Source organism: Bombus fervidus, chromosome 4, assembly GCF_041682495.2.
Source record: "Bombus fervidus isolate BK054 chromosome 4, iyBomFerv1, whole genome shotgun sequence".
Classification (NCBI taxonomy): domain Eukaryota; kingdom Metazoa; phylum Arthropoda; class Insecta; order Hymenoptera; family Apidae; genus Bombus; species Bombus fervidus.
Window position 1 is genome coordinate 5,925,012 of NC_091520.1, and position 13,728 is coordinate 5,938,739.

The 13,728-nt window shown below is 30.2% G+C and overlaps 1 protein-coding gene and 1 long non-coding RNA gene across 3 annotated transcripts in view; one reads left to right on the plus strand and one right to left on the minus strand.

The window, feature by feature from the left end:
- Window positions 1–300: 300 nt before the first annotated feature.
- On the minus strand, window positions 301–3,892 carry LOC139986864 (uncharacterized). The gene is made up of 2 exons (XR_011799740.1): window positions 3,599–3,892; window positions 301–2,792 (listed from the first exon to the last, which is right to left on the minus strand). It is a non-coding gene; the product is annotated as an uncharacterized lncRNA (long non-coding RNA).
- Moe (moesin) overlaps window positions 2,600–13,728 on the plus strand; it is a 35,916-nt gene continuing 24,787 nt past the window's right edge. The window contains exons 1-3 of one of the 2 annotated variants that reach the window (XM_072002499.1): window positions 2,600–2,731; window positions 3,156–3,219; window positions 4,559–4,738. In XM_072002499.1, the coding sequence (XP_071858600.1) occupies window positions 2,646–2,731; window positions 3,156–3,219; window positions 4,559–4,738 (330 nt within the window). In that variant the 5' untranslated portion in view covers window positions 2,600–2,645. Of the gene's footprint in view, window positions 2,732–3,155; window positions 3,220–4,045; window positions 4,297–4,558; window positions 4,739–13,728 lie in introns of those variants that run through there. The other variant, XM_072002500.1, reaches the window with a different exon arrangement.

Here is a 13,728-nt window from a genome sequence, read left to right on the forward strand (position 1 = left end):
AATAATTTAATTTACGTTAAGGATGACTGTGCACATATTATTACACTGAACACAATGTCATGTAACAAATTTTTATCATACCTGTTTGTCCTGTCATAAGTAGAATCTTATCAAGTTAGGTTAAGAGAAACGGAAGAAATTTAGTAGTTTAGTATGTGATAATATTTAACGAGTCAAAAAGTAACAAATTAAGAATGAAGGAATGTACAAGAAACTGAAATGCAGCAAATTTCACTTATATGTCGATAAGAATTTATTTTTATAGCAAAATACATATTTGTATCGTAATTTTACCGTTACTTACATTTCTCCTAAATAGAGTGTATTTGCATACTTAAATATAGGTGCTAGAAAAAAGACAAAATCTTCTGTATGTACATATATTATAATCGCGATTACAATTTACTTATAGTGTAGAAAACCTTTCCTTGCTATGCTACAAGATCACAATCTTGATAATAACAAGATTAAACATATAGATTCAAAACAAAACTTGGGATTTATAAAATAATAACGAAACTTATATAAAAATATCTGCTTAATATACAATTCTGATATACAACAAGTTCTGATAATTGTTATACAATTTTTCAGCACACTATGTATTTTATAACATTTACATACGTACATAAAGTTATAATCTAATTTTACAGATTGAGAATATTTATAGCACTTCTCTGATAGTACTCTACATTATAGTAAATTTTAATAAAACAAAAATGCTGGAAAGTAAAGTAAATGCTGAAAATTACAATATATTCAATTATAAGTAATTGAACAAAAGATAGAAATAAAAATAAATATCATATATAAAAAGATAATGAAAAAGTTTAGAAGAAAATAAGTTAAAAAAAAATTGAATATATTTGTTGGCTGTAGCTTTAAACGAACTTTACAATTTTATGATAGACTATTTCATCTATCGTATGTATGTAGTTCATGATTTATCCCTTCTCCCGAAGAAAATTGTGCGAGCGGGTGGGCAGGCGGCAGCCATATTATCAGTGAGGTGTCAGTATTGTCCGAACGTGACGGGATTTTTGGGTGTGGATCATACAATTTCCTGTCGTTTTCTCTAGCGGGTATAGTGCAAGTGCAAGTGCCACCGGCCTACTGTGAATGTGTGGCACATGTGTCATAGAATTTATATCTTATAATTACAATAATGTAAGTTGTACATATTGAATTGGAACTCGGTATTAAGCAGTTACACATTTTATATGTATAAATCTTAGAACAAATATTTTTTTAACTATCTTCGAAATGTTACTCGTTTCAATATTGTTAGACGTTTTTATCAAATTTCCTATTTCCTAATTCCTATTTTTTCCTTGAGAACTACCTTGCTATTACTAACCTAGATACAGGTTATTTCTTTAAGTTATAATGTCATCTCATAATACCATAATACCCTTAAGAAATTTCTAATGAGAATACATTCTTTTTTTCCATTGACATTTTGATTTTATGTGTTCTACTCATACAATAGATTTATAAATGTATTTGCTTCATAATTTTAGTCATTGAAGGTGACATACTACATTCCAATATCTTTTTCGTACAAAGGGCCATGCAGTAAACACATCAATGAAAATAAAGATTCTGTAAATGTAGATAAATAATTAATCGTTATATATGTAGAATAAAATGTTGAGATAATGTAATGTTGCAGTTATCTAGGCACGAATGATACTATAAATGTAATGTGAAATGCCCGGTTTCCCGTGAACTGTTTAGCAATCGTTTTTTCCTTTAAAGCAAAACGAGACGACAGAGACAGGATGACAGGATTACAAGCTTACATTTCTGTTAATCCTACGCATTTCTAGTCAATCTCAGCAATTAGCTTACAATATTTCACGCTATATACTATATACTATATACCTACTGTGTAAGCATAATGAAGGTCTTTCATCTTTTTCCATAATTATATTTTTCTTTTATTGAATATTTCGGTAATTAAAATATCCGAAATAGTTTAACGTCTTTACATTATAATAACATATATATATATATATTTATTTATTTATTATTCGATTTTACGTAAATTATAGCAAAACGTGTACTATTTATATAATAAAGGTATATAATCGATATGTAAATTACTGTTGAAATGGTATGTATGTATTTGGCGTCAATGAGTGACCTCGGAAGAGATTTCGAAACACGAATCCCTTTTCATCATAACATTCCTTCGATTATGTGGAAATTTCTAACGTGTAACACCTTCTATATATATTTACGTTATTTGAAAAATTTGCTTTTATCTTCTAGTACATTTCAGGTTTAAAACGTGTCGTATATATTTGAGCGTTTTCTCGTGAAATCGTGCCACAAATCGAAATAAAAATTTGAAATTTACGCTGCGAAAAACATGCTTTAGCCATTCACGTAAACACAGGGATTTTGCGACGAGTATTTTGGACTTCGGACGCAGTATGTAGTCGGAAATGGAGACTTTATTAATAGATACTTTCTATCTCCATGCTACGTGAGAAGTTGGACGGATACGTCCCGCTAAACTTTTTTACCGCCATTGACAAAAAGTTAGAAGATACCAACGGTTCAATGGACATAGTGGTCCTAGATAAAAGGGGAATGCTAGACACAGTGCGCAGGCACTCCTTACTCCTTATTGCGGACGGATGTCGGTCACGCGGATTTACATTATAACCTGTCTCTTCTTCCAATATGGAGACTTGTATGCAGTTCTCGACTATGAACACGCTATGTACATGTACTTCTGTTTTTTTTTAACAATGATCTTGCAGTAATTTCAAATTGATCCGTCACTACAGAATAATATTAATTAGCAATGATGTTGCTTCTTTCTATTATCATTAATTATTTTTAGTTAGTATTATAACATTATTAAATATTTCTTAAATACCTTTTCGCATTTTTTATAGGATTGTGGAATATATTACAATGTATTATTGAAAAAATACTAACTCATTGAAAGTAATATTTAAAAAATGTTAATAATATTCGCGAATTCTTGTTAAACATAATATTTCTGTATTGTTTATAATATTTGGAGAAAGTTTTATTTCCATTTTTCATTTTCCGTGTATTATAGTATTCAATATATACAGATATTACAGAATTTATTAATAATATAATGTTTTATTAATTATAATTCATTTTCGTTACAGATTGATATTTTCATTGCTTGACACGGGAAGACGACCAAAGGAAGCTACCAAAATGCCGAAAACGGTAGGTATAATTTATAAAAAAAGTATATTCTTTAAAATTAGCTTTACTTTAAATTTTATATTGGTAAAAATGTGTAGTATAATCTTGTACAGTTTCTTAGCAATAAAAAAATATTATTAAAAGTTAATGATAATGAACATATTTTACTTACATACACTATAGTAGTATCCTAGGTGAAACAATATCATTATAATAATTAACAAGTTCAGTAGTAACAAGCTTCAAGTTATATGATAAATTGATAAAGTTATCCCTGTTGATATTATTGATAATTTTAATAAGTTTTAATAAGTTTCTAATCTTCATTCCTTAACATATTTCGTATTAGTCTTGAATAATTTTAGAAAATAAAAAAAAGAAACAAAAGTTTCATACGTACCTTTCAAATTGTGATGACGGTATGCTTCCATTATGGTATTTTTGAACAAAGAAATTATCGTTCAACGAGTTACGGCGATAAAACTATTTTATAAGAAGAAATAATTAGGACACAATATAAGTAACTATTACACAAAAGTTGCTTCGATTATTTTAGAACGTTTCATTTTGAAGAAGACTGATCATGTCGGTAAACGTAAACCGTGCTCGAAAAATTACTTCCTTCTGTACACCCGGTATTTTAACTAAACGCTGATTGGCTCTGGCTATACGCATCGGGTTCCTCACGTGATCACATTCGTTCTTCTTTCTTGCTCTTACGAGCTCTGGCTATGTTTCGGAAAGAGAAGGACAACAATGCATAGCTTATAAAGAGAAGGAGTGGGGGGAAAGACGCTGCCGGCTGCACTTGCCCCATAGCATAGCAGCCCATTGTATGACTTGAGACTTAAGATTTTGAGACCGGCATAAGTCGACAGTTCGACAGACAGACGGTTAAATCTTGTGGTATCGAGTGTTCATTTGTCTCGACCAATACATCTACAAATTTCCAGTGTTGTATTGTTGAGATTATTCACGTTCGGGGCCGCAATACTCAGTCACTTATCAGTTTTGATCGTTTTAACGGATCTCAGTTGAATTCGCGTTTACGTTCTTGTATCATCGCAGTTCACAGCCATGGTTGCCGGTGCTAAAATGGTAAGCGTTCATCTGTAAGCTATTTTGTCCCTTTCAAATTCTTTCTTTAGCGATATCCTCAAAAGCAGAAGGTTATAGGTTAGAATTATAATATTTCATGTGTTCATAAATTATTTCTTCTTTTTTGAGAGAAGGATTTGAGATTATATACACATGTATGAAAAGGGTTAGAAGTGGCGTCCTTCCCTCTACCGGGTGACATCTCAATTTATTTCAATGAATTTTCTATTTGTGATTCTTGTTTTTTATTTTATATGTAAAGATGAATGTCAGGGTAACGACAATGGACGCCGAACTGGAGTTCGCGATCCAGCAGACGACTACCGGGAAGCAACTCTTTGACCAAGTTGTGAAAACGATCGGGTTGCGTGAGGTGTGGTTTTTCGGACTCCAGTATACCGACAATAAGGGCGATCTGACGTGGATAAAATTGTATAAAAAGGTAGGATGACTGGTTGTTTATTGCGCTATATAATTCCTTTAACCGTACATGATGCCTCTTTTTCGTATGTGAAATTGAGCTACATGTATCTGTAAATATCTAAAAGCTTCTGTAGTTGCTTCGGTGTGAAATACGCTGTGTATTTAATCAATAGTCAATATTAAACTATTTATTAAGTACTTACATATTTACTACTTTCTATAGATAAAATACATTGGTGGTATATGGATAATATATTACTACCTATCATAATTTAGAAATAGTGAACAATTGCTTTCACGAGATAAATTTTTGTAAGACACGTGAAGCAAAATATGTAATATATAATTTACCATTGGTCATTCAATATAACGGCTTTATAAGATTATTTAACAATTTTTAGGAGTTAAAAGTGAAAAAGTACTTATACTATTATGTGAATGTTAAAATTAAATTATTTATTCTGGAATGAATGACTGATGTCGATTGAATTCAGACATTTACATGTGTCATCTTGACAAAAAAAGTAACTTAGGGAGAGATGTGACGGCGAATGCTGATGTCATCGACTTTCATAGATTCGTTACGTTGAACGATCAACCACACGTTCAATTTTACGCTCGATTCTTATCTCACAATTACAGGTTACAGCATCCACTCTTATCTTATATTCAACCGGCATTTTATTCTTTCTAAAAAGTAATTTGTATTTATCATAGCACGATTAATTAATTATTCATTTGCCTAAAATTTACATCTTCGAAATAACTTTTCTAATGCATTTATAATCTTACGTCTATACATGAACAATTGTTTGCAAAAAAGCAAAAATATAGTAATAATTTTAACAACAAAATTACTTTTTGCAATTAAATTTATATTACGCCTATTCGTTAAGTTGATATAAATAGAAATAATTTTTTTCCAATTCTAATCCTTGCTGCGTATACGAGATTATAAATCATTAATTTTTTACCATTTACGTCTTAATTATTATTATAGATAATTTTAAAAATGCATGGAAGATAACCATGAAAAATGATTATTTTGATCATTTTTTTTAAAGATATCGTATTTAACACGATATTCTTGATTCGGATTTTTTTTTAATCTGGCATGTTTGATGATTTACGTTTTAACTATTAGTTTTGAAAATATAACAGGCAGACACGACAAATATGGGAGAAATCAAACAATCATGAGAAACAATTTCAATCATTTTTTTCAAAAATATACTTGCCATGATATTCTCGATTGGGTTTTTTTTTAAATGGAGTTCAGCCCGGAATCACGGACTTCCGACGCGTGATTTTAAGTACAGTTACGAGTTACGACCAAGTGGATGTTCCATTTGCTTTCACCAAGCGGTTGGTGTAGACGCGCCTTCACCTTGACACAGTCGCGTTCGTGTATATGTACCTTTATTGTCTCCTTGTCGTCTTTTCTTCCACGGGTTTCAACATTTCTGCAAGCCGACTAAACGTGACTAATTTTAGGCGACCGCAGCTCATTTGGTCGTCGTTTCCGTTTTGCCCTTTCCTTGTTCTCATTCTTAGAATAAGACGCACGAACATATTTTCCAATGGGGAAAATGAGAAACTCGTGGAAATCAAAACGACTTGTGGTCGCCAGGTGAAATTCGATTTAACTACATATAGAATACTTAACTTAACTAACTTAACGGATAATGATCTTGTAGGAAGCAATCGGGATTGGGCAATCTATTTGAAACATGTTTCACTTATATGGAATTATCATTTATCATTTGTTCTATCGAAATATTCTAAAATCTTTTATTTGAAAGATATTCTCTAATTTTAGACTTAATTAAGTATGATTAATTATATGTAATCACATCAGTGTTGAGTTTTCGAAGAAAAACGGCATTTTCGTGCTATTGTTATGTGAAGGATAAATTTATGTTAAAGTTCAAATACTAATGGTTACATATCTATGTTTTGATAAAGAAACGTTAATAAATTATTACATTATTTCGTAGTGCAACTAGAAGGAAATTACGTAATTACTCTCTTAATCACGAATTTATAAACTTTAGTCAAATTGTAAAGCATGCTACTTTAGCATATAATGTTTTAAAAGTACACGTAATTATGTATTTACATTTCCATTAATACGATTAATTAGAGATTAAGAATAATTACTACAATTTAGGCATCTCTAATTAGGATAGAAGTTTCTATAAAGATATATGTTTAGCTTCTACTTTTTTTTGCAGGACAGATGTCCTAGAAAATTAGATAACGTAATTATATTATCCGCAGTTGCAGATAATAACAAGTATTTCGATCGTAGTATGTATGTTGGCCTAAACAATAAATAGATTGGAAGTTGCATTGCTATTTTAGACCAAATTTCGTAGAAATCATAATATAATAGATTGTATTATCCTGTTATTTTCATTACGTAGAGAATGAAAGAAGCGATACATTTTTACATTTGAATCAGTGTCAATTAATGAAAAATTGAATCTAGGAGATTCAGATACAAAAATAAGTATTGGTACTCTTTTGTTACACTTCATTTCTGTTGTAATTAAGTTGATTTTCTTGAAAATTATTTGCAGAAAAATTCTAAAATTCATTGTTTGAAAATTTCTTCACTTTGTAAAACCGAGGCGAACTAAACTTGTGTCATACCTAAAGGATCGGCCTTGTCTTTTTTATCTCTAAAATTATCGGATTATATAATATGTGGAATTTTGCAAACAGTTTTGTAAAATTGTAGGGTAGCATCATTAATTGGAATTTTCGTATTAGGAATGTAAATATAAATCATTAATATAGACTTTGTAAAGAATTTTGAAAGCATTTTACAAAGATATTGTAGAACAAAGTTAAAAAATTTCAGCAACTACTGTACGTTTAATAGATATGTACCTTGCTGTTGAAGTTGAACGTAAGAAGATATAATAGGCTTTGATAAAGAGATAATGTTTTGTGAGATCAGCTTTTATTTATAACTATCAAATTACTTACAACTAATAAATTATAAATTTGTCACTAATATTTTTATATCTCATTTTAAATTCGTTGTCTGCATTATTAAATAATTATAAATTTATTCATAAATTAAAAAAATACAGTACGTACATGTTAATTATATAAGTTTCCAAATAAGAACTTTTATACTGATTTTCATATATTTTTGAGGGCATGGTGAATATTTTTTTGGCTAAAAATTTCTTTAAACCTAACTTTCAATATTTGGGTCGATTCATGTTTATCTACAATTCTGAAATACTTTTCTTGCTTATAGTCACTTTTTAAAAAAGCAATGGACGAATACTCTCCCTCTTATCTAATCTAATCAATTGAGTACTTCTTAATTTATTACTCGAATTGTATTTCTTAAAAGTGTTAATTTTAACACATGTTTAAATGCAGTTCGTGATTTGAGAGAAAAAAGTTCATTTTATTAATTATTTCAATACCAAGTAAATTAATACATTCTTTAAACAACTTTATGATATAGTATCTTAATCTACATCGAATACTACTAGTGTACTTAGATAATTAAGTTCATGCAATAAACGATGAAAATGAGAAATCTTGGCATCAATTTTCAGTATCATAAGAGAAAGCTCGTGACCTATCTTTTAGATGTGACGCTTTTCTCCAAGCAACGTTTGGAGAAATGTTTTTAAATTAGATATTCATTGTTTTCTAAATTAGGTATTTCAAAAAGAGTATTGTTAAAGACTATATGTCTCGCAAACAATATTATGTTTAAATTTGTCCCTCCTAAGGCTTAATACCCTATTTTGATTTATAAGAAATGCCAGAAATACTCGATAAATACAGACCATAGAATACTGAAGCAATCCTATCGTTTGTAATTACAAATATAAAATTTCAGCTGAAAACATTTCACTAGAACTATAAATATCTTGTTGGAATTATCTTATAATTTAATAAATTACAAAATATATACATAGTTTCTTATAAATTACTTATAATTAAAAATTTAAATGACATTCACGACCAAACTTACAATTTCCTTTTCGCTTTTTTAAACTGATTTTTCAAAGTAAAATTATATACTTCTTCTTAACCAATTCCAAGCATAACAACTACTTTTCAATCAGCAGAAGCCTGCAGTTATCAAAGATAACGATTTTTCTTAAACGAAGCAGTTATATTTTTCGATTCACAGTTCCGGCGAAACTAACTGTAAAAAGTGAAAGAAGAGCAAATGGTCGAGAACAAATTCTCAGCGCTATTCTTATATTATACGCATTCCATACAATGGAATTTTTCGTTTGATATCGAAGTTCTTTAAATCTGATTTCTCTTCATTATCAATAAAATTGATATAATACCCGAGGAAAGTTCTTTAAAACATATCTTTTTTTAATATTTTTGCAGTACAAAGTTTGGAATATAAGTGAAAGATTGAATCTAAATCTACGGCCGGAAACTTAAGCGCATTGCAATAAAATGAATGTAACAAAATATAGAAACGAAGCCGGTCTATCGGCTCTGTGTATTTCTGGCAAGTAGTATACCGGGTACTAAAAGGACCAACGACGAATGTATCGCTGACTTATCTTAACCGCTAGGCGATATCCTAGTATGGAGGCAGCTAGTCGATGTCCGGTTAGATTGGTTGTTTTGGTAGACTTTTTCTTTAACAATCCATGAACGATTACTCGCAGCCGGAAAATGCAATAACGAGGGTGGTGAAGAAAGAGGTGAAAAAGAAAGTTCGAAAGCTGAGAGGTCGCTCCGACTCGGACACGGACGACGATGAGTTTGAAGATGACCTGGTAAGCCACGGGAAGAGGGACTTGCTTTTCTCACGTTCCGAGATTCTTCGGTATGGAAATGGGGGGTTCGGATCGAGAGAAACGGTAGGAAAGGCAAATAGGTCGTCGCTTCTCAAATTTCTTTGATGACAAACTGTTTATAGCTATAGTGGCTCGCTAGAAAATGTAGAAGACTTTTATACGTAGCTATATACATATACATACATATAGCATGTGTGTTATGGAAAGCATTTTGAAATTTTATTAGCGCTATAATGAGACTGCCATGGTTATATTGACAAAATTTCAAACTAATTGGAAAGTGTATGTAGAAGATACACGGAGAATATATTTTTTTCTGGGATTTGTATTGATTGAATATGCATATTTTTTCGATTCTGTTGCTTAAAGAAAAAGAAAAAAAAAAAAAAAAAGAGGAGAGCTAGAAACAGTATTGAAAGGAAACTCAGCTTGCGCCGTTAAAGACTTCTTGTGGTTAAAGCTACATAAAACGTAAACCACAAATTTCCACTTTCTTCTTTAACTGCCTGTAGAATTGCTTCATTTTTAAAGGCATTTTTATTGTGGAAGAAGATTTGAAGAAGAAAATGATATTTATTTAAAGTAGTACAATGTTGGAAATAATCAGACTGCGAATTTTTATACATTTATGCGAGATGTAAGGATGCAAGAAGGCATAATTTGAATGAAACTTAATAAATATATATATATATATAGATAGATGTTTAATCTTTGCTGGTTCCGCTATGAGGTTACAAGCACTTGATCTCGCTTAACCTACTTATCCTCCTGAATATGTAACAAATACTCGCCATTTATACGCATGCTATACAACATATTAATGTATAAAACTACACAATAAACACGATTTATGTACAAATACTAGTTGGTACTTACATACTCAGGTTTTGCCCGGAACATTATATATTATATAATCTTTTCTAGTAACATAGTTGACAGTTTTGTGAATTTCTATTGGATTGCTAGGCTTTCTATAATCCGTGAAAGGTTTGTCACTAGAGATGGCTTGTAAAATCACTAACGGGTGATCTATCATAGTGATCGTAGAATCACAATCATGGTCGTGACCTAACTTCATTCACGACCGTGATGAATGAAGTTTTTTTCTATCTCGGATGAATTTTCTCAGTGTGATCGCAATTCTCGATCCTGATTGAATTATTTTTTACAAAATACTTGCATATAGCTTGCATAGAGATATCTACATATAACGTTAATATAAAATTGCTCTAAGTTTTCTTTATATATCGTAAATTTATTTTATTCAATATTAAAAACGAAAAGTGATTCAATTTTCCTTTCTTCGTCTTATATCAGTGTCTTAAAGAGTAAAACATTAATTCTTTCTCTCTATTTTAAAATCGTAATATTCGCTTGATATCGTTAATATAAAATATACAAGTTACGTGATTCGTGCGGAGAACAGTTATGCCCTTTATCAATGAAAAGCGATCAGGAAAAATTACAAATTGCTGTAAAAAATCTCCTTCATTGCAGACGAACGTGATTGAGTCGTGATTCACAAGTAACAGTTCACGCCATCTCTAGTCTCTGACTCATATTTTAGATTTCTGCTTCCTTTGTTATATGTTAACGTGTCACACGCCTAAACCTTATTCGATAAATGGTGAGAACCGTATAAAAATGCGTTTAGCAGTCCTCAAGATTAGCAGTCCTTCGAGACGCTTACAGTGAAATTTTATTTTATATTACGTATACATATGGATACACAATATAATACATACAATACCATATTTACCATACTTATTCATCGAATTTTCGTAAAAGAAATGATTTTTTTTCAACAAATTTTTCGTGCCGATTTATAGGTCTCAAAATACGGTATAACGTTTATTTCAATCATTTTTAGATATCTTATTTTACGATTTAGAAGCACTTACAGAGGTGGTCTGGCTTAAATAAAAGGGTTGATTTCTTTGAAGTAAAAGACAGGCACGAACGAATTATGTCTATATTTCTATAAACGTCTAACGAACACTTGTGCAAAGTTCGAAATTGATATGTATCGGCTCCTTGGTTAAGTTCAAGCAATACAATAACATGTACCATCATATCTTACGAAATCTAGAAGCTGTACGATACAATACAATTCTACAGAAACGAAGTATATACATGTAAGTACGTGTGAGCGCACGTAATGCACAATTTACATAATAAAATTTACATAAAAAATATATACATACATGTACAGGTATACATATACAATAAGGATTATAATTTTTAATAGATACAATGAGTCTCTAATGTTTCTTCAATTGTGAAAATATAAATTTGCATAAAAATTTGCAGTCTAGAAATAGTTGAAAACTATCTTAAACAGGAAAAGTGGTAATAGAATAAAACATCTTCCTTAGCTAACACTTTCTTTTGTGTGTGTGTGTGTGTGTGTGTGTGTGTGTGTGTGTGTGTGTGTGTGTGTGTGTGTGTGTGTGTGTTAGATTCGAAATATTACGACATTCTGATACAAAAGACAGAAATAGATTGGAAGAATTTTATGCATAAATTATTATATATAGGAATTTTACCGATTTTTTAAGTTGATTTTTTAAGTTCGCTGTTTTCTTCATAGAAAGGTCTGAGTAACGTTAAAATTGGTATAGGAATTCGTCATGCCTCCTTCGTATTTATCTAAAAGAAAAAGTAACAGAGAAAATAACAGCCTGTGAAGATACAAGGAATTCGTACGTACAAATAGTGCAATTCTGTTAAGATATACTGTGTTATTCGAGAAATGAATGGAAGAAACTGTTATGTAAACAAGAAGACTGGTTCTCCTTGCTATATTAGACAAGCATGGATGATTATCGTCTTTTTGTAAATTGCTCTTAAAAAAGACGTCCAACAAATTGCGAGAAGGTTCGTAATTTTGAAATGGAATAAATTACATTTGTTGGTGTATACAAAATGTCTTTTTTAAATGAAACTTTAATAGCAGGTAGTTTCTTCAAGAATACCATGTATTTCAAACAAAAGAAATTTAACTAGTTTTATTATCCTAGATTTATCAAACTTATCAATTCTAGAATTTAAAAATTCTCCAAACGAAATTGTTATAGTTTTTTAATAATCTATGTATCAGACAATTAATCAGGTTCTCTCTAACTTCTTCCAAACGACAATAACAAAGATTTTCATATCTATGTTATAAATCTTTCTAACATCGAATATACCTGGTTTATAGCAAACTTGCCTTTCCTTTAATAGGATATTTTATTGACGATAGTATAAAGTTTAATAGGTGAAATAAATAAAAATTAATAAATTATAAAAGTTAATTTAATATGGTTAGTGAAATTGAAAGTTTAAATAAACATCATTCCATATGTACAATGACCATACGTAGACGTAATGAAATAAGTCGTTACTAGAAGAATTAAGAAACTTGAAAAAAGTAAAAAAGCTTCATGTTATATTTATTTATTGGAATATTTTCATATGCATCAAGCAAGCAACAACCATAAGCATACGGTAATGAAACAATTCGTTGCTAAAAGAAACAACAAATTTTGAAAGAGTCACAACTTTATTTTATATTTATGTATTGGAATATTTTACATTTTTGAATGTTTAATGCTTGAAAAAATTATTTATATCGCGAGAGACTGACCTATAGAGTAAGTCTCTCGTTATCGATTCCGAACATTCGTTCATTAACTATGTATTTTAATCCGTAATATTTACTTCTGAATATTTACATCTACGTATGTGTGGACTTTGTATCTTGCGAAACAAGTTTTTTTTAAAGAAATTATTAAAAATAATCGTCTGTAGCGTTCAAGCAACTGGTTATTATATAACGGTAGAAATTATCAATTTTATGGTAAACATAAAGAATTGGATAGTGAAAGAATTGAAAGAAAATTTTAGTGGTGAACGGTGCAATTTTGGAAGGTTACAAGGTATTCCAGCGATGGTGATACAACCGATAAGAAGATAACTGTTTATGAGAAAATAAATCAAAAGTGCAGACTAATAGTTTTACGTATGAGGATTCGTTTTCAGAAAGAACGATTTACTATTTACGAGTTACAAAAAGGAAAAAAAAGAAAAGAAAGAAAAAAAGTAAGTGACGAAGAAAATTGTCAGCTTCTATCATTAGAAGTGTGTCTTATATTATAGATACGCACGTGTGATTACTTCATCTTGTTGGAAATAGCCTTTTGTTAATTCAACATCTGTTGGC